We start from the raw sequence: 22,795 nt of genomic DNA, 5'->3' as shown, positions 1-22,795 counted from the left end.
GCGAGGCAGCGTAGTGGAGATTACAGGGGGTGACATCATCAATGGAAGTGACTTCATAAACAGCGATGACGTCACGGCTTCCCCTCAATCCAAACGGGAAGCAGACGCCACTGGCGGAGGGATACAAAGTGGTTGACCCTGTGACATCAGTAGCGGGGCTAACACCACGGCTTCCCTCTCGACTTGAAGAAGCAGTAATCATCACTGGCAAAGCAATACAAAATGGCTGACCAAGGCTACCCACGAAGACAAAGCCAGGAGGAGGGGGTAGCGAGCATCCATAGATTTCATACCTCACTTTCATATATTGGTGTGAATAACAGAATGGAAAAGTGCAGTATTCACAGATTCACACTACATTCTTCATTGTTGATGTGCAAACCCTGCAGAGCCAAAATGCTATTCAGGAACATTTTCAGATAAGACTGAATCACTAACAATTTTATTTTCTTTTTTGTTTCCATGCTGCATAGTGAATAGTAAGCAGTATTGGAGAGAAGCAACAACAGAGAGATAGAAAATAATTTGTTCAACCAAGCAAGCTCACTCAGTACTGTACATATTCAGATTAGTAGTTAGTGTTTTGTTTTAATAAAGATATTTTATTATGGTACTGTACTGCAAGTCAATAATGTAAATGGAGTTCCTAGATCATTTGTCCATAACATGTCAAGATTAATGTATAGTAATTATAGTACGTACTACAATGAAACTGTCTGTTTGCCAGTCTTTCTTCTGTGTTGTGTGTAGAGTACTTCATAGTAAGCTTCCATAAGGATAATATTCAGCAATATTTGTCAGTAATACTGAAGTACACTGTTCATTTTATATGAAAATGTCTCACTCCATATGTATGTAACATTGTGCTTAAAAAATCACTGTAGATGCACATGACTTCATAAATAAGCGAATACCACTGGAAAATAATAGTCAGAAATCCAAGCGCTTACGTCTTTACTCAGACATCGTCAAGGATTTCTGACTATTATTTTCCTGTGGTATTCGCTTATGTAACATTGTATGGTGTTATGTCTCATCTTTTATAATGGTTACATAATCAATCGTGTGCAGTCTATCTTTTTCTCCCTCTATCCCTCCACCTCATTTGTTATGTACTCTTGTTATTATTGTGGAAATTTAAAAACTTTTTTCCCATGCATTTTACCTTAAATCTCCTTGCATAACACTGAGTACTGTAAAGAAATTATTAACTAAAAGGCAGTTAATTATTCAGCAAAATCTAACCTGAAAAATATTGTGCAGCCAGCATGGCTGAGTGCTTTGGTGGAGATTAGAGAGTTGTCAAGCTGGCTGCTGGGGTTTTGTGATGGTGTAGCTTAAACCATTCAACTCTTAACAGTAAGGGTAAATAAATGAGATAAAGAGCTCCAACCAATTACCTGACAGTGCACTTAACTCATTTATCATTTTTTTTACAACAAGATTCAGAATTAATGTCATAGGCTCTTAGGGAATAGCAATCAGTATGAGAAATCCAGCCATTTACTTTGGTATAAATTGAAATTGCCAACAAACTAAAGAGGTGTATTACTGATCTTCATGTTTCTTATAGTTATAAATAACATCATATAGTGTTATTCAAGCCTAGTGTTTTCGAGGACTACAGTATGTAATTTATTTATTTATTTTTTGCAATTGTACTGTTATGCAAAAATAAATGTAATGTAAGAATTAATAAATTTTTTTACAAAGGAACTCTTAAATGCATATCTTACTTGTGTTAGTATAATGTTAAAGGTGCTAAAATTAGTTTTTACAACTTACAGCATTGTTATGATTAATAGTACTTCTTTCAGGCCATGGCTGACAAAACACCAACTGCAATATTGAAGGAAAGATACGAAAAGTTGAAGGCTATGATTTCCCTACCTCGTAATGTTGAGGTAAGTTTGAATAACATGTGCACTCATAATTTTTTTTATAACTGATGCCTGTAGTGTAAACCAAACTTCTAATTTTTGCATAAACATTTTGAACTTTTTTCTGGTTACACATGTTGTCCTAGTCAGGGCTATTTAAGTTCTGGTTTCTCAATGTCTTTCCTCAGTCAGTTGTCTACTCTTTTGTTCATGGATTTGCCCATAATTCACCCTTCATGCACTGTATTGCATTTTTTGCCATCTTACAATCATCTGATTATTTATAGTTGATTTCTTGTAGCTTTTTCATCTCTGACCTTTGAAGCAAATCTGAAAAGAAATGGCATAATTTGGTTGAGGTCCCTCTTTCCCACATGCTTTTTATCTATTTATCTGTTGTATTGCATCCATTCTTATGGTTTCATTTAATGAAAATTTAATTACACTTTAACCCTCTAATAATATTTAATGTTTGTTATTTTATATATGTTTCATAGACATCTTACAGTTAACCCTTAAACGCCGAAGCGGTAAAAAACAAATTGTCTCCCGTGTGCCGGAGGTGTTTCAGAGTGAGCGCGGAAGCGGAAAATTATTATTATTTTTTTTTTTTTTTTTTTTTTTTTTTTTTTTTTTTTTTTCAAAAAATCACAGCACGCTTAGTTTTCAAGATTAAGAGTTCATTTTTGGCTCCTTTTTTGTCATTAGCTAAAGTTTAGTATGCAACCATCAGAAATGAAAAAAATTATCATTATCATATATAAATAATGCGATACGTATATGATAGCGCAAAAACGAAATTTCATATATAATTGTATTCAAATCGTTCTGTGCGCAAAACGGTTAAAGGTAACAAGTTACTTTTTTTTGTTGTAATTTACACTAAATTGTGATCATTTTGGTATATAACACATTGTAAAACGATAAAAGCAACACAGAGAAAATATTATCACAAAATAATACATGAATTCGTAACGCGCGGACGTAAACAAATATTTTTTTCAAAAATTCACCATAAATCTAAATATTGTCCTAGAGACTTCCAATTTCTTTCAAAATGAAGACAAATGATTGAATATTACTATACTGTAAGAGTATTGGCTTACAATTGCAGTTTTCGACCGTATCTGACGAGTTAAAGTTGACTGAATGTCGAATTTTTTTATTTATTTATATTTTTTATATGCAATTATTTTGGAAATAAGAAAAGATAACCTTCAAATATATTTTTCGTTTTATTCTACATGAAATTGCGCACATTTTCATATATAAAACTCTATGAAATGCCTAATATGAAACAGGAGCAAATCTTCCGAGAATGGGACGTACGCATTTCAGAGATTTGTGGCGGAGAACTCCGCGCGCGGAGGGAAGGAAAGATTTTTTTTAAATTCACCATAAATCTAAATATTGTGCTAGAGACTTTGAATTTGTTTCAAGATGAAGATAAATGACTGAATATTACTAGACTGTAAGAGTTTTAGCTTACAATTGCATTTTTTTACCATTTCGGTAGAGTCAAAGTTGACCGAACGTGGTTTTTTTTCTATTTATCGTGATTTATATGCAAATATTTCAAAAATGGGAAAAGCTACAACCTTCAATTATTTTTTGTATTCTACATGAAATTGCGCACATTTTCATATATAAAACTTTATGTAACGGCTAATTTAAAATGGTGCAAACATTACCACAATCGCACGTATGATTTTTTTCGGAAGTTACCGCGCTGACGTAAAGAAAATGTTATTTTTTCATAAATTCACCATAACAAATCGAAATTTTGTGCTAGAGACTTCCAATTTGTTGCAAAATGAAGGTAAATGCTTGAATATTACTAGAATATAAGCGTTTTAGCTTACAATTGCGTTTTCGACCATTTTGGTAGAGTCAAATTTGACCGAAGTTTGAAATTTTGGCAATTATCGTTATTTATATGAAAAATATCTCAAAACTGATAAAAGCTACAACCATGGGTTGTTTTTAGTTGTATTGTGCTAAAATGGTGCACATTTCCTATATAAAACTATATTACGGCTAATTTTAAAATGGTGCAACATTACCACAATCGCATGTATGATTTTTTTCGGAAGAGTTACCACCGCGCGGACGTAAAGAAAATGTTATTTTTTCATAAATTCACCATAAATCGAAATATTGTGCTAGAGACTTCCAATTAGTTGCAAAATTAAGGTAAATGATTGAATATTACTAGAATATAAGAGTTTTAGCTTATAATTGCGTTTTTCGACCATTTCGGTGAGTCAAAGTTGACCGAAGGTTGAAATTTTGGCAATTATTGTTATTTATATGAAAATATCTCAAAACTGATAAAAGCTACAATCACGAGTACATATTTTATTGTACTTCATGTAACGGCTAATTTACAATGGTACAAAAATTATGTCAAAGTGATGAAATAATTTCCGAGATGTCACAGATACTTTTTAGTGCGGCAAGAAAGAAATTCGCGCTTGCGCGCCTGCGTAACGATTGTAAACAAAACAACACCTTGATCTGTGAACTCCCAGCATCCCCCAAGGGGCGTGATTCAAGAGTTTTCGGCTGGTAGGCCTAAAAGTATTTTTCCGCGAATTTTTAAAAAAACTTTTGTAAGTCGACGTAAAATACGTCCAGTCGGCACACGAGAGACAAAAAATGTCGACGTAAAATACGTCCAGTCGGCAGTAAAGGGTTAAAGTTACTAAATCTATTTAGAAATAACTTTGTTTTTTAGATGTCTCTTTTACTAAACATTAAGTTTGCCTTATCCTACAATAATCACCAATGTTCTCTTGCACTGATAGATCACCCAATCTCCTTTTATTTATCCTCATTATAGCTGTCAGGCCACTACTTCCATGTATACCAGCTGAAAATCGATTATCCTTGTAAACTAGTTAACTGATTAAATTGTCTCTTATTTCACATTGAATTTAAGTGTAGTGGTTGTACCATTGGTGTCATTCTTTTATAGAATTCTTTGTTAATACATTAATGAAAAATTTATGTACTCTGGTATTTTATCTAAAGTGAGTTATGAATTTTTATTTAGTAGGTCAGTTTATTTAACCCTTACAGGCCAGGCAAAAATATAACCCTAGACTGGGCAGACTTCAAGGTTGGCCACTTAAAAAAAAAAAAAAAAAGCACCGATGGAAAAAGAATATGCAAATGGTCTAAGAAAAAAAATTATTTTTTATTTTTGAAACTAATCTTAGCTCTCCATTGTATAGCTTTTACTTCCGCGTCAGCAGTAGTTCAACAGATTGAAATAAAAAATGAGAACACTATTTTCTATGAATATCTTTTTATCCATATACTTCCCCCACCTCCCACCAGAGGAGCTATAGGTACAAACTCTGGTAGCCAGTCAGTCTACTTCTCTCAGCTAAGTACGGTAGAAGGTTGTTAGAGAGTTGTCTGTGCTCGGTTTTCTATTAACAACTTGGTTTGTAAATTTACTTTAATTTTCTCTTGAATATGGATGGTAATGATAGAATAAGGACCTGTATGGTAAGAAGTTGTTGTATTAGGCTTTATTCTTGTTCCACTGATCCTCATGATGTGTGTGAAATGTCAAGGAAAAGAGTGCAATGTGAATGTTGGTCAAATGAATTTATGGTGAATTTGGTGAAATATTATAAACAAAGAGAGGCTGATCATTTGAAACGGCAGCAAAAGAAGTAAGAAGTTAAGTCTGCTAAGGCTAGCACTAGGGAATGTGATTTTATCCCTTCTCCTAGTAACCTTGTTATGACTTTTCATCCCTTCATTCTGTTACTCCTACTAGAGCTTCCCTGTTGATTCAGAACATGAGGTTTAATAGAATTTAGTCACATATGAAGGGTTCAAAGGGCTCGCTAAATCAGTTAGCCAAAGTTTCACCTAATATTATAACGGCTTTGGCCTTCCTGGGGTCTCGGTCAATTTAGAGTAATTCCCTTGTTAGAGGAATTGTCAAAGCCCCTGCTCCTGAATAGTCGTGTCCTTGGCATATCCTGTCTTGCTCTCTTGCTGTGTAGAACAGCAGGGAACAGTGCAGATCGGTGTCCATTGTCCCTTCCCTCGGGTTGGCCTGACAGCAGTGCGTCAGACTTCATTGGCTGAAGGATCGCTCAGGTAGAGTAAAGAGAAATCACCAGTCGTCTTCACCGCGTTGCTCAGGTAGAGTAAGGAGAAAATGCCAGTTGCCGTCACCACGTTTAAGCTTGACTGCATCAGGACGTCTTGTTAGTAATAGTTCTTCTTGTCTTTCTGATAATGTTAATAGTGTGAATGATAGTAAGGATTGTTCACGGTCTATAACTTGTGTTAAAGATCCTGTGGTTTCTAAAGATATGTACCTCAATCTTACATGATTCGAGTTCTGCAAATTCACAATAGAGCAAACCTTTCTTTGGAACCTAACTAATTACCATATGCGAGTTTTTCCACAGATAGTGAACACATACACAACATTTTTGAATCCTCAAGAAACCCTGCAAAAATTTGTTTAATTATTTATGTAATTTATAAGGTTTTCAAACTTTTTAGCTATCACCTTGTGCACGCAGGAGTTACCAGATCTCATAGATTCCTTGCTCACAATCTTTGATTATTTTTAACTGGTTACCAGCTATTGCTTGGAAATATCCTATTGTTAAGAGCCATGAAAAATACAAATTTATTTAAAAATTTGTCATTTAAGTAATAAAAACACACTCACTGAGATGAGAGAAGTTTTATGGTACATGGATGTACTCTGTTCATTAATAGTCTCAAATATTAACAAGATTACTAAATAATAATATAACTGTAATCACAAAATTCGTATGTGATAGGATTTTAAAGAAATAATATATCCTTATCATTTCATTCTTAAGTAAGGACAACTCTCTCTCTCTCTCTCTCTCTCTCTCTCTCTCCTCTCTCTCTCTCTGAGATAACAATATAACTATAATTACAAAATGCATACTTCCCCTCATCTTTTGTTTATAACTTGGAGAAGCTGGAAGCCAGAGCTATCAAATATCAAGTTATTGTGATGGGGGGGGGGGTGGGGGGGGGTGTTGCTGATTAGCAGGTTAATTATTTTTACATGGTTCTCTCTCTCTCTCTCATAGTTAGCAGTAGATCATTTTAAATAGATCAAATTTTACCTTTACCTTCTAGAACTTTAAATGTGCTGTTCTAAAACATACACATAACTCCTAAGAGTTGTATTAGTCCAAATAAAAAGCAGTTTTTTCATGAAAAGAAATTTCAGAAGAGAGAGAGAGAGAGAGAGAGAGAATATATGTAATCTTCACACATATTGGTTACTCTTCCAACCCAGTTTAGACTGTTAGAGGGGTGGTTCGAGGTGGACGTTACATGTTCAGACCTCAGGTTTGTTAGTTATGAAAAATACAAATTGATTAAAAATTTGTCATTTGTTCATATATGAAACAAACCTTCGGTCTTAACATTAGGATACTTACTTATTGATGGGAGGTAAGTCTATAACCAGCTGGGAGTTTGCCACCTTTATCCATTTCCGAATAGATGTATTCTAAGACAATGGACTATAACCTTTGAACCATAGCTTATTGCATTACGGAAGGTGGAGAGCTATCTGTTCTCATAAGCCACGCCAGTCCCTGTACATGGATCTGTTATCACCTAACTCTCTTCCTATTATTGAGAGGAGTGTTGCTACTGAAAAGTATGCTATGCTCTAGATTATCTTTACAGTATGGCTGTCTCCCTCACCTGTATCTAGTCCGTTCCAGCTTATGATGGTACTCTCCCTCTTACTGCCCGTAGGTAAAGGAGTAGTTAGAAAAGTAGTAAAGAAGGAAGACCAGTCATCTCATTCATTCTACTTTCATACCCTTCATCATAGACTAGACATTAACTGACCTGCCAGGGGTACTGGATGACCTATACCACTTGTTGGGCAGCCACCACTGGATCCAAGGAAAAAGTGTCCAAGGATCTATGGGCAACATCTTTTAAATAAAAGGAAGTGAAAGTTGTTTGGCGTCGCCAAATACCAGCTTTCAAAATCCTCTCCATAGACATATTTTTCTTGAATGCCAAAGCGATCAAACCCCGGATGTCATGAGCTCTAGCTCTCTCCAGGCTATTTGACCTGCTGTTTCCTGTCATGTATGCATTCCTGATCGTTTCTCTCAACCAAAACGATATTGTGTTCCTGGACACTTCCTTTTTGTTCCGTCCTGTACTCACAAAAAGCCTATAGCATCCCGGCCTAAGATGCCACATTCTTCTTAAGTACCCCTCCTGTGACCAGGAACTTTGCTGTAGTTGGGGGGGCTTGCGTGGTGCAATGAAGAATTGAGCGATGGTGGTGGGATGATTTATTCACCCTAGTAGATACTGCCATGCCACTAAGGTCAATTCAGAGCATCCTGACTAATCCTGGTACTCTGTATCACCTCCTCCTATTTTCACTATTTCTCTCCTTCCTCTGTCCGGATGGATTTTGTTGATGACCTTAGCATGAATTTGGACACGCTCTTACTGTTCTTTGGAGTTGAAGGAGGATGGAGTGGGACGGCATGCCTCTCCACCCATAGAACTGGAGTACCCGACGTGGTCGAGCGAGGGGAAATTTTTATGTCAAACCCTGCATTCGGTGCTGGGTCTGATCTCGATGGACTGACGACCCTCAAGGTACTGAATGTGGGGTGTATATCTAGGTTGTACCCCTAGGGTGCCCCAATAAGGGAATTGCATCCTCTAAATGTGGCTCCATGGTGGGTATGGGGAAAGCCTAGACGAATCTTTTATATATCATTCTATGAGAAACCTAAAACCCCAAAATCCTGATGACAATTGCACGGAACCAGACATGGGAAAGACTCTTCAGTCAAGTGTGGTGACACTGGCACCATATACTCCCCATCAAGGGAGAAGAAATTTTGTAGGAAGAAAATCCTTAGAATAATCTGGAGGATGTGTACCTAATGATTTTGATAAATATCTAACTATTACCTTTGAGGATAAAGTTATGAATATTTTTGAAGTACATAGGGATATTGTAAAATGTTGTGGGAGGGAACCTAAGATATTGCCACATGGTAGAAATAAGCCTTTGGTAGAGACTAGATCATTTGAAGAAAGTGAGAAATTGAAATCTCTGAGTTTACTGGGAGGAGTTCAGAGTGAATGCAAACCACATGATACCTTCAATCATACCAAAGGAATTATATATGCTCCTCATCTTATGATTCATCCTGAAGAGGAACTGGAAGATGAACTTAAAGATCAGGGGGTATTGAAGGGGGAAAGACTGAAAAAGAAAGTAAACGGGACATGGTGTCCTATGCCACAGTTATTATTAACCTTCAATTCTTCTAAATTACCAAATTTTGTCAAAGCAGCTTGGTACAGATATAAAGTGAAACAGTACGTGCCGAGACCCAGAAGGTGTTTTACTTTCAGGAATATGGGCATATAATTGGGTCCTGTAGACCCAAGTTGCAAGGAAACCCTGCAATTTGTATAAATTGTGGAGAAGTTGAGCATGGTGATTGCCATGCTGAACCAAAATGCATTCATTGTGGGGAAGCACACCAGTCATCCTCGAACTCGTGTGATGCTTTCCTTTTTGAGAAAAGTACAATATACTATAGTCCTTGAGAAAGTTACTTTTGCAGAAGCCAGAAGAATAGTACTGAACAAATATATAAGACCAGGGGTATCTTTTGCAAGTGTTGCTGCAAATAGACAACAATTGAGAAGGAGGAAATTTAATTCGAATACTGTTTCAAATTCATTTAGAACAGGAGGAAAAATTCAAAAATCCCATGTAACAAAGTAGCTGCAAAAACAACGTGGGTAAAGCTCAAATTAAATTGTCTAAGACTGCAACACCATCCTTGGTTGATGTGGAAAATTCTTTGGAAATAGCATCGCTTTGGCTGGTGCACAGGCCTCTTTGGAGGCAGCATCAGCTTTGGCTGGTGCACTGGCCTCTTCGGAGGCAGCATCAGCTTTGGCTGGAGCACTGGCCTCTTCAGAGGCAGCATCAGTTTTGTCTGGTGCACCGGCCTCTTTGGAGGCAGCATCAGCTTTGGCTGGCTCACCAGCCCTCTGAAGGCAGCATCAGCTTTGTCTGGAGCACCGGCCTCTTTGGAGGCAGCATCAGCCTTGGCTGATGCATCAACCTCTTCGGAGGCTACATCAGCTTTGGCTGATGCATCAGTTTCTTTGGAAGCAGCATCAGTTTTGACTGGTGTAAGTAATTTGGAATATAAGTCTGTCTTTGCTGATGTGCATGCCTCTTTTGGGAGGTCGCCCTCCTTGGCTGATGCAGTGGCTTCTTGGGAGCCTGGAACACCAGCTACAGAGGCAGCCAGCCAAGAACCAGAAGTTGCTTCCTGTATGGAGGTAGCAATGCCAGTCCCAAAAAGAAAGAAGGCTGAGGGTGGCAGGCAGTCTCCCTCTATGAAACAACAAAGCAGGATTCCCCAAATTCCTGGAAACCCTACGAAGACAAAATATCTTCAAAGAGGCCCTATTATCAAGGCCTCTAAACTCACGTAAATTCTTAAATTTTCTTCAGTAGAATTGTCAGGGCCTGAGAGCTAAATGGGAGGAGCTCAAAATGCTAATTTTTTAGTTGTCTCCTGTTTCCATAGCTTTGCAGACTATGCTCAGGAGTGATTTTATTCCTTGCCCTAAAGAATATGTTGCTTTCCATTCGGATCTAAATCAAAATAATAGAAACCAGGGTGGAGCAGTGTTATATGTTCGCCATGATACTCCACACAAGCATTTTCATGTTAATTCTTCTTTGCAAGCTGTTGCAGTGCAAGTGTTTTGGGCTTGTAAATATACAATTTGTTCTGTATATCTTCCACCAAATGTAGCTTTCCCTAGTACTGATTTCTGTAATCTCATCAGACAGCTTCCTCTGCCTTTCATCATCCTAGGTGATATGAATGGAAAAAATCCTTTATGGGGGGATTTAATTACTAATGAGAAGAGGAAATTGCCTATCATCCATTATTGAAAGTGAAAATGTTGGTGTTCTAAACACTGGAGAACCCACCCATTTCCATGTACAGACCGGTACTTTAACAGCCATCGACTTGTCAATATGTAGTGCCGATGCCATTATGGACTTAAATTGGCGAGTGATTGATGATAGGTACAGTAGTGATCACTTTTCAATTGTTAGCACTGGATCAAGTCCTCCTTGTCCAAGATTACCCCGTTGGAGTGTAAAAAGAGCTGACTGGGCAAATTTTGAAGAGCATAATTCAGTCGAAGCTACAGCAGAGGAATTTGAATGTATTGAGGATGCTATTGAATTCTTAATAACTACATTATTTGCAGCTGGACTTCAGTCAATTCCAAGAACATCAGGTCTATTTATGCGCCGACCAGTACCATGGTGGTCAAAAAAATGCCATGAAACCCATAGAACTATGAGATCTTGTTTTACTAGGTATAACAGACGGAAATGTAACTATTATCTGATAGAATTTCGTAAGGCTAGGGCAAAGTTTAGGTTTGAAATTAAAAATGCACGAAGAAAATCTTGGACAAACTTCATTTCTTCCATAAATTGCAAAACTCCCATCACATTAGTGTGGAAGAAGATAGGGAAAATAGCAGGAAAGTTTGTACCTAGCCAACCACCTGTGTTAAAAATAAATGGCATAAATGTAGGGGATCCAAAAGTAGTGTCAAATGAGTTTGCCCTACATTTTGCTAAAATATCTAAAAAAGATAATGAGAAACCATTTGCAAACAGCAGAAAACAAATGGAACAGTATTATCTTGATTTCACAACAAATAAAGAGAAGTCTTCTAATATTCCACTTACTATGAGAGAATTTGAATTGGCTCTCTCAAAGTGTGAAGAATCTGCTCCTGGTCCTGATGAAATTTCATATTCTATGATCAAGCATGCTGCTCAGAATACTAAAAATTTATCCTCAGTATAATAAACAGAATATATAAAGAACATTACTACCCTTTATGTTGGGAACTAGCAAGAGTCCTTCCTTTTGTCAAGCCTGGAAAGGATAGTTCTTTTGTAGGAAATTATTGTCCAATTGCCCTAACATCTTGTTTGTGTAAACTAATGGAGAAAATGGTGAATGCTCGTTTAGTGTGGTATTTAGAGCGAGGAAACTTTCTCTCTCCGGCCCAATGTGGTTTCCGCAGTATGTGATCCACTGTTGATATCTTAGTTAGAATGGAGTCTGCAATATGTGAAGCCTTTGCCTCTAAGCACCACTTTATCACGGTTTTCTTCGACTTGGAAAAAGCGTATGATACTACGTGGCGGTATGGAATTTTGAAAGTAGTCCTTGAATATGGTTTAAGAGGAGAATTAGCTATTTTTATTAAGCTATTCTTAAAAAATCATTATTTTCAAGCACAAGTAGGAGCAGTTCTGTCTGAAGTATGTAAACAAGGTGTTCGTCAGGGCAGTGTGTCAAGTGTAACACTTTTTGCTCTGGTAATTAATGAGACCGTAAAGCAAATACCTGCTGATGTTATGCACACACTCTTTGTGGATGACTTTTTTGATACTCGGTTGACATAGCTTCCCCATATCCTAAATCTCAGGGCTAAGTGCAGAAAATCCTTGGATATCTTGAAAGTTTTGTCAAGTACATCTTGGGGAGCAGATAGACACCAGTTATTGAGATTGTATAAAGCCTTGGTTTTATCAAAATTAACATATGGGTGTGAAGTTTACACCTCGGCTACCCCAAGTCGCCTTAAGATTTTAGACTCCATTCGCCATACTGGAATTAGGATTGCTACTGGAGCTTTTAGGACTTCCCCTATAGAGAGTATGTTAGTAGATGCTGGGGAAATACCCCTAGCCTTACATTACCAGGCGATTTCAAAGACTTCCTGGATCCCTAGTATGCCAGTCGTTAAGAAATGGAAGATTTGATAGCTTTTATGAAAGTCATCAAAGATGCCACGTCCATGTGCCTTCAGACTGAAATCAACCCTACAAGACTTGAATATTCCACACAAATGTGTACTACCGGTCAAGGCATCTGTATCTCCCCCTTGGAAATTCCCAGCAGTAGAGTTTTGTAACTGCTTTAATCAACCAAAAAAGAATGTGTCTGATAAAATATTATGTTATACATTTTTAGATCATAGGTCACATGATAATTTTATCCCAGTTTTTACCGATGGATCCAAAACCAGTGCAGGCGCTGGCTTTGGCATAGTTTTTCCGTCCTTTGAGCGTAGTGGAAGGCTCTCAAGTAATGCATCTGCATTTACTGCAGAATTATATGGCATTTTAAATACCGTCACAGTAGTTTTAAAAAGTAGTGATAAGAATTTTATTGTGTACTGTGACTCTAGAAGCGCTCTAGAGTCACTGAAAGATTTTTATTCCAAACTTCCAGTAGTTTTAAGTATTCTGGGATGGTTATTTTTAGCTAAGCGGAGAGGTTTTAATATTGAATTTTGTTGGGTTTCAGCACACAGAATATCTGGGAATGAACGCGCTGATGCAACTGCCAAAGAGGCTGTTTCTCGTATAGAGCCCAGATCATTTAAGCTGCCGTGCATAGATTTATATACTCCAATTAGAGAGAAGCATAAAGTACTTTGGCAAAATTTTTGGTCAAATTTAACAACTAATGTAAAAATGAGAACAATTGCACCTGCAATCAATCCTTGGCTTTACAATTTTATGCCCAGAAGGTTTGAAACGGCTCTGTGCCGCCTGCGTATTGGACATACTAGGCTGACACATTCCTACTTGATGAGTCGTGATCACGAACCCTACTGTGAGGATTGCCTGGTTCCACTGACTGTTATGCACTTGTTGGTTTAGTGCCCAATTTTGGTGGAACAGCACAATCAATGTCTATACTATGGGAAGGAGAATAATGTTTTTAAGTTGTCAAAAATTTTAGGAGCAAATGGGATTTTTAACATGACTGGCTTGTTTGGATATCTTTTTAACACTGGTATTTTAGATAAACTGTAATGCTGGTGTGCGCCTTGCTTTTATTCTTATTGAAATGGTGTATATGTATGTGTGTGTGCATGTACATATGTGTATACAGGCGGTCCCCGGGTTACGACGGGGGTTCCGTTCTTGAGATGCGTTAGCCGAAAATCGTCGTAAGCCGGAACATCGTCAAAAATCCTAAGAAAACCTTACTTTTTTGGGTGCATTGAAAACTATGTAAACTGCATTATTATGGGATTTTTCATCAAAAAACCTTCAAATATTGATTATTTTGCATTTTTGGTGTCATATTTCATCTCCCAAATGAGCGTTGTAGGCGTCGTAACCCTGGAACATGCGTCGTAACCCTGGAAGTAACGTCTATTGACAAGTGTCGTAACCTCGGAACGTCGTAAGCTGACACCGTCGTAACCCGGGGACTGCCTTATATATATACATTATATAGTATATATATCTATATATAATATTATGATAATAACAATACAATACTACATACATACATACATACATACATAGAAATCAGTGTTATAATTTTTTCTTTCAACCTGTAACTACCACTGGTGCGTGAAAAAAGCTTTTACTATATTGAAGAGGTAAGTATTTAAAAAATAAATCTGAAGTATTTTTTAGTTAGTTATACATGTTTTTTTCTAAATCTTTAGTACTTTTGTTTGCAAAATTACAATTATAGGTGACATACTATTATAAAATATCAGAACTAAAACCATCAGCAATACTGCCCTGGGTATATTTATGAGTAAATATATACAAGACATCTTTGGACGTGGGGGTGCTTAACTACATTCCCTCATAATCTCAATTTGCACTGATCTATCCTGTACTGAGGTCCTAGTGTGCCACAAGAGTTGCCCTAAGTCTTTTATGGCCCATTCAAGTGATTTGGATATTTTTTGGGTAAAATTCATTTAAACTGTAGGGCGCAAAATGTTAATTCACCTGAGGCGAACCGGATTGAACATCTAAAGCTATTATTATGCCTCTCATGGTCAATCCCAACCTGTAAGCATTAACACAAGTCAGTGAGTGAGAGTTCTATATTTTGCTAAGTTGTGTTGTGGAATTATTTAGTGGTATAAATTCTCTTTTCAGGACCTGATGGAAACACTCAATTAACCTGCTGTCTGGCATCAAAACTTTATTAAGAAATAACGTTTATGGATAAACATATTTAGTAGCAGTTCATGGACTCGGAGGAATTTAATTGATTCTTCTATTTCTGATGCCTATGGGTGTGACATTTCGAAGAATTCTGTTGATTATTACAGGCAGCAATGTAATCATTACTACAGCCTAAATAAAAGTAGCCATTTGAATTTCCAATATTGTAGTATTTGGGAATTATCTTAATTCCTCCTGTCAGTGGTAATGTTTTATTCTAATGTTCAAAAATATATCCAATGATTAACATACAGTTCATTATTACTGGACTTGAAGTGACACACTGTAGATAGTAACAAAGGTTCTTTTGAGCCCTTTCAGCCCCAGCTGCATAATTCATGTCCACATTTCATCCATTACTTTTAATGTCTTCCTATTAAACTGTCCAACTTTTTATTTAACTTACCTTCCTTTGATCTTCACCACTTGCGTAGAATTATGAAAACTGATATCCAAGTAGCTTAATGAGATTACCTTGTCATAAGACCCCTATAAGACTTTGTTCTTAAATAAAAACTGGCAATAGGAGCATATTTAAGTTGAAACTTCTCAGGTATATTAGAAGGGATCAGATAGAACAAATGAAAAGCATAAGGTAGAAACAAATTTAGTATCATCTGTTGTGTATTGCACAAGCTACATAAAACAGTGACTGTCTTACAGGGGTTACTTTTAAAAAAAACTATCCGGGACATCTTGTGAGTCTAGAAATGTGATTTATTGGTCTCGTTAAATTAGTTATTAATGTAATTACCAAACTTGTGACTAGAACCTTGTAATTATAGTATAAGGGCATATTTTCTTTAGAAGACTGCATAATACTTTGCATGGTTTGGAAAAATTCAGTGTCATGATAAAAATGTTGAACAGTTTCAGATGCAAAATATCCTTTACTTAAAGTTACTGATCGAGAATATTTGTCTTAATAATTGTGATCATTATCCCAAAAGGTTTTGATTGTTGCATATGGTTTTACAGATCATATGGTGTATTGATAATATCTTCATCTTACTTCATTTTTAGTGATTGAAATAATGGGACAATTAATACAGATTCTAAATATCTTGTGTAAAGTTCAATTTTTGTTTGGCTCTTGACATTATTGGATGTAAGATTTAAATAAAACATTATTCCTACTTATTATGGATAGTAAAAGTAAATTTTATAGATTATCAGAAAACATTGTTCCCTACAACTAATCTTCTGTACTCTTATTTATCTGAAATGGAACTAAACGGAATGTAGAAAAATTATCTTCCTGTTTCTTTACTTTTAAAGTGGATATATTTTTGTCATCTGTACTTTTACTTTGCATCTTTGAATGATTAATATCTTCTACCTTGCAGCATTTCTGCTAAGGTGCTCAAGTGATAATTTGTTGTGCTTACATTTTCTTAGAACACTGGCCCCTCAAATTGTGTTCTTAAGATACTATATTCCAGAGCTAACAGGAATTCCCAATTGTTTCCATCCTATAAATAAATCAAACTTTTACACTCCAAATGTACTTAACAAGTTTACCAAAAATATACCACCATTAACAAGGTAATCTACCAAAAAATTTTGTATAATAATGTAGTGGTAAAAGTACAGATGCCTGATAATTAGATGGATGGATGTTATATATTTAAGGAAAAAGCTCGGGCACTGGGGCCAAGAAAGCCATTCAACGCCAGCCTGATAACTGGAGTTGTTACACTATATTGTAATTGGTCTTGTGTAAAATTAATGGGTAAACTGGCCATAAATTTCTTATTTTCTGAAAAACTATAAGGATTTATATTTTTTTATTTTCAAATTTTGTAATGAAAAAATCAACAGAATAAAGGGACCTGGTACATTTGTTAAAATTATTATACGAACTATGACTTGTATTGCAGTATAACTTTCATGGATATTATTTGTTAAAATGCTATATTAGGGACCAAGAATGTATTACAGCAGTGAAATATATTCAATGCTGTGATTAGGAGATTGATAGTTTTAGAGATTTCTCATGAAATTATTATACTAGTAGTACACTGGACCTCACCGATGAATTTGAGAATTCAAACTAAATTTGTGCTTATCTTATATTGTATATCTTATTTATATATCTTTAATACTGTTGAATGTTTTTTATTTACAAAATTGACACTGAAATGAAAGCTACACTTGTAAACCTTTGGTATCCCCCTTTGGTTTCTTTAAAATATAAATTATATTAGTAGATGTATTTTCAGGTACTGTTTTCTGAACCCGTTGCTTCTACTTAAGATCTTATTCACAAATAGATTAGATTATAAAATTTTTGGCAAATAGCCAAGCACCGGAGCTGTGAGGTCATTCAGCGCATAAATAACTTTGAAAATAAATACAAATTAAATTATAAAAAACTAAACTATCGCACATACAAACATGCACACAGCCAATCTAACAAGCAATTCATTCATTCATAAAAGTCAAACAAGAAACCTAAAACAATTAAGAGGATAAAATTATTATTTGTAAAAAAGAACTATTTCTTAAAAATGTAACAATTTGCTCTGCCTGAGCATCTTCACCTAAAATGTCGGTAAGAGTCTTATTTTCCAACAAACAAGCTCTGTGTTTGTTTTCAAAATGAGGGCACTCCATCAAAATATGCACCACAGTCAAATCCACATGACAGGTGGAACAGCGAGGAACCTGCCTATCTCCTCCACTCATCACTAGATACCCATGAGTATATTTAGTGTGGCCAATATGCAATCTAGCTAAAACTATCTCGGACCTTCTATCCATCCGGTTATGAGGCCAAGGATGAATTGAAGGCCTAATCGACCTTAAGATTATTATCTAAAGTAGACCGATGGGCTTGCCACTGGTCTATAAAATAAAATCAAAATGACAAATTTTCTAAGAATATTTGTATTTTTCTTAGCTACAAACCTGAGGTCTTAACAATAGGATAATTTCTGGCGCCTAGCTGGATCTGGTTAAATCGTAGATGAAATCAAGGAATCTCGTGAGATCTGGCAACACGTGTATATATCGGGTGAAGAGTGGTCAAGGACCACACCACCGCGTCAGTCTTTCCCAACTCAGGATGTCTTGGCAGACAGAGGGGTGGCTAGAGGTGGGCAGTACAATGTTAAGACCTCAGGTCTGTAGCTATGAAAAATACAAATTGTCTTAGAAAATTTGTCATTTGTTCATACACGAACAAACTTTCGGTCTTAACAATAGGATAGACTTATACTTGGAGGGAGGTACAAGACATCCTAAACCAGCTGGGCGCCTACCCATCAGTCCAGCTCCAGAAGAAATAATTTCCGGAGAGGAACTGAAGCCCGTGAGAAGCTAGATACAGATACATTGATATCTAACCACCCAGACACTGAGTGACATACAATGATATATGGGAGAATCATTGCACAGGGAATCAAAGAGAAACTTTTGACTGTCCAAGAACAAACCAACACACCAGGGTTTGTCACCACCCCCAACTCTCCCTTGCCAAGGAGCGGAGCATATGGTACTGAATAGAGGGTTGGTTATTCGCATACCAAGCGATCAAAATATCAGTATGACTACCTTACTCACCTGTATCAGATCAATCCAGTGAATGACATGTATATTCCTTAACCCACCTGAAGGAAGAAGGAAAGGTACAAGAGAAAGAAAAAGACCAGCCAACTCACTCATTCTCTCATCCACACAATAATCTTAGGTAAGATACAAAAGTGCCCTGTTAAGGGCAATAATGAGTTAACACAATTTGTTGGGCAGCCACCACAGGACCCAGGGAAAATGTGTCTATAGATCTGTGGGCAACATCCTCAAGATAGGAAGAGGTTAACGTGGACTTGCGTAACTAAGTACCAGCGCTCGGCAATCTAAATACAGCCAAGCTCTTTTTGAAAGCCAGAGAGGGACCAATACCCCTAACGTCATGCGCTCTAGCCTGCACAGACATGGCGGTGGAATCGTCAAGAGTGAAGTATGACTGTCTGATGGCTTCCCGTATCCAAAAAGAGATAGTATTCTTTGTACGTCCTGTGCTAACAAAAAGTCTGCGGCAGCCTGGCCTAAGGTGCCATGTCCTTTTAAGATAGCAATGCAGGGCCTGGACAGGACACAACAAAAGCTCTTGAGCATCACCACCCACAGTCATTCAGTGATGGAACGGAAAAGGAAGTAAACCTGTCATCATGCACAGAGGGATTCTGGGTCTTGGCCACGAACTCTGGGACAAATTCGAAGGACACCAACCCCCAAACCCTGATGTGCTTCACCCCATAGCTCAGAACGTGCAGCTCTCCCACTCTCTTCGAAAATGCCAAGGCCAGGAGGAAAACCGTCTTGAGCGTCAAGTTCCTGTCAGATGAGTGATGCAATGGCTCATATGGACCCTTAGTGAAGCTTCTCAGAACCAAGGAAACATCCAGCGTTGGAGGCTTGAGCTCCCTAGAACTCGATTGCTCAAACCCCTTAACTAACAAGGAAAGTTCCCAGGACAAGGAGATGTCAATACCTCTAAGGAGTAACACCAAACACAGGGCCACCTTGTAGCTTCTAATGGCTGAAACGGACAAACTTTTCTCATCTCTTAGGACAGTTAAAAGTCTGCTATGCAGTGAATAGAGGTTCCGAGTGGAGAAAACCCCTGTTTACAACACCAATCACAGTAGATCGCCCATTTGCCTTGGTAAACTGCAGAGGTCGACCTTTCAAGACTGCTGGACATATGCCCTGCTGTTCTCTGAGAAAAGCCTCTCGCTCGGAGGAGAAACTTGATAGCCTCCAACTGTGAAGAGAAAAGGATTCTACTGACTAGTGGAACCTTTCTGCATGCAGCTGACACAGGAGAATTTCCATCAGAACCTCCGACAACAATGACAGGATATCTGGAAACCATTCCACCTGAGGCCACAGATGTGCTACCAAAGTCATTCTAAGACCCTGCGAACTCATCAGCCTGTTCAGAACTTGACGGATCAAACAAAACGGAGGGAAAGCATGCACCTCCAGGTTGTCCCTGGGATGTTGGAACGTGTCCTCCGCTAATGCTAAAGGATCTGGAACTACTGAACAGAACATCTCTAGTTTCCTGCTGAACCGAGTTGCAAAAGGGTCCAGCATGGGTCTCCCCCAAACCTGGAAGAGCTTGTCTGCTACTACTGATGCAGGGACCACTCTGTGCCTAGGATCTGATCCCGACAACTGAGTTTGTCTGCGACCTTATTCTGTTTGCCTGGGATATACCTGGCTGAGAGCTCTACCGAATTGCTGACTGCCCACTGGTGAACCTCAACGGTCAAGGCGTGACGTTGACGTGAAACCAGGCCTCCTTGCTTGATCAAATAGGCGACCACCGTGGTGTTGTCCGACATGAGAACGACAGAATGACCCTCTACTTTCTCCTGAAACTCCTTCAGACCCAGGAAGGCTGCCTTCAACTCCAAGACGTTGATATGCTGCTGTTTGTCCTCCAAATTCCAAATGCCTGAGGTAATGAGGCTGCCTAAATGAGCACCCCAACTGCGAGGGAGTCTGAAAACAGAAGTAAGTCCAGTGAACGCAGAGGGACACCCTTCAAAAGATTTCGGTCATCCAACAACCAATGAAGGTCTTCTCTCACTTCCAGAGACAGGAAACATGGGTGAGTCCCCCGCCGGAGACCAGAATTCCCCAAGTCTCCATTGTAGAGACCGAAGACGAAGACGCCCATGAGGGACCAGCTTCTCCCGGGAAGACAAAACTTCCAGAAGAACCTGCCACTGATGAGCTGACTAATGTGATTCCGACAGGAAGTCGTGAGCCACCACTCGCAACTCACAACTTCACTAACCTCTGATCTGATGAGAAAACTCTTGCAACCACCGTTACGATGACCATGCCCATATAGAGAATACTTCGACTTGGTACCAGGTTTGACTTTTCCTGGTTGACCACGATGCCCATGTAATGGTTATGGCTTCATAGCAACGAATGATAAGTTAAAGGAAAGAAAAATGCATCTTCGAGAAGTTCTGCAGCATGGAGGCTTTCGCGCGTGTTGGAGGCGCCTGTTCTCGTTTTTGTTCTAGAATCGCCAGGCGTGTTGTGGAACTCATCAGGTGCCGACATGTCATGAAGAACGCAACGTATTATGATGCAATATTCCATCGAGATCCTTCTAAATCGTTCCCGTTGTCTCAGGAGCCTGTGACGTTTGCTGGTAGGCCACGCCCCCAGGTTGCCATATAAATACGACTGACGAAATAGGAGATCATCAGATCATCAGCAGTAAGAGTCACAGATCAGATCATCAGTGAGAGCCCAGCAGCAGAGATCATCAGAGAGAGATAAGAGAAGAAGGAACAGACGTAGGATCAGAGAGGAAAAGGCGCTCGAGAGTTTGGTCGAATTCTGGTCAAGTCGTCGTCAGGAGTGGACGACCGAGTTTTTTTCGACGTTGAGCAAGCCTTGAGAGAAACTTTCTACAAGAGGTTTCGAGGAGTTCCTGCCCTTCGAGTATCAAGAATAGACATTGCTTTCCGCAGTACAGAGTCAAGAAGGCGACTAAAGTTCCACCGTTCTCCTTTGTGAAGCCATTGCTTCGAGTCGCAAAACTGGCCAGCAAGTACTTTCATTACCCCACTGTTCCCCTAGTTCACGCATTGTAAGAATTTAACTTTATGTAAATAGGAGATACCATTCTGCATTTATCTTTGTTAGTAAGCTTGTAAATAAACCTTTGTTCTGTTAGTGTTTCTTTCTATATTCATATCCCCAGTTTCAACTGTTGGTGTTGAATTCTTTTTGTTTATCACAATATCGAACTTGGAGCAGACCTCTCACGGGGTCCGTAACAGCTCATTTCCAGACAAAACCAAAGCAGACAATCTCTGTCCTGCAGCAGCTTCTCCCTGGAACCTGCCAAAACCAACCAATCATCAAGGTACAGTATGCAGCAAAACTCGTGTGACTTTTTTTATTTTTGTACTGGACAAGCGTTGTTCTCAAGTTGCCACTTAGTATTAAATCTCATATTTTATAAACATGTATGTATGAGGTAAAGTCGGTCACTTGTTATATAGAATCTTATCATTGAAATATATTGGAACCTGAAAACCAAAAATATTTCATGCTACAATATTTCTGAATGAAAACCTCAGCTCACCATGACTTCCATGAGTCGTGGAATCGTCAGTCTGGACACTGAAAGAGGACATCGCGATGGAGTGCAAGAGAAAAGTTGAGCAGAGCATAGTCTAATGCTAAAAACTCATGCATATGGGATATGAATTCGAAGTTATTACTTTTTGCTTTTGTAGTTTTGTGTATAAAGCAAATGTTAGTCAAGAATCAGGATCATGATTTCGATATACTTACAATAAATTATGGCTTAGGCTTAGGTTATAGCCAGTGCTACATAAGTCTAGTCTCCCGAGGGGTTTCTTCAGTTTGAAGAAAAGTAAATAATAAATACGTAAATGAATAAATAAGCGAGGTGAAGAGTAATCTTCGCTATTAGAAATTCAATTAATTTATATAATTTTACTTTTACTTTAGGAATGGAAGACCATAATCAGGTCAGATATCAGCTACAACTGTTGAGTGCAGATTCTACAGAATGACAACTGCAACGTGTTATAAACAATAATGTCTAGGTCAATGCTATTGACTTTATAACATACTGGGATATATTCCAGACAGCAACAAGTTGCATCAAATCTTTGTAACTTATGAAGGGTATCTATAAGACCATAAAGCAGGATTTGTGAAATTCTTCCACAGTCTTGGTGTGGTATACTTCCATCATTATTTTCTT

At 37.9% G+C, this 22,795-nt stretch overlaps 1 protein-coding gene across 1 annotated transcript in view; it reads left to right on the top strand.

Annotated features, from left to right (window-relative positions):
• LOC135211007 (kinetochore-associated protein 1-like) overlaps positions 1-17,130 on the top strand; it is a 70,817-nt gene extending 53,687 nt beyond the window's left edge. Inside the window, 2 exon segments of the mRNA XM_064244023.1 lie at positions 1,818-1,904; positions 14,950-17,130. Of these exon segments, the coding sequence (XP_064100093.1) occupies positions 1,818-1,904; positions 14,950-14,973 (111 nt within the window). The 3' untranslated portion in view covers positions 14,974-17,130.
• Positions 17,131-22,795: the final 5,665 nt, after the last annotated feature.

Source organism: Macrobrachium nipponense, chromosome 4, assembly GCF_015104395.2.
Source record: "Macrobrachium nipponense isolate FS-2020 chromosome 4, ASM1510439v2, whole genome shotgun sequence".
Taxonomy (NCBI): domain Eukaryota; kingdom Metazoa; phylum Arthropoda; class Malacostraca; order Decapoda; family Palaemonidae; genus Macrobrachium; species Macrobrachium nipponense.
Note: the sequence above shows the minus strand (reverse complement) of the source record. Positions and strands in the feature narration are given on the sequence as shown.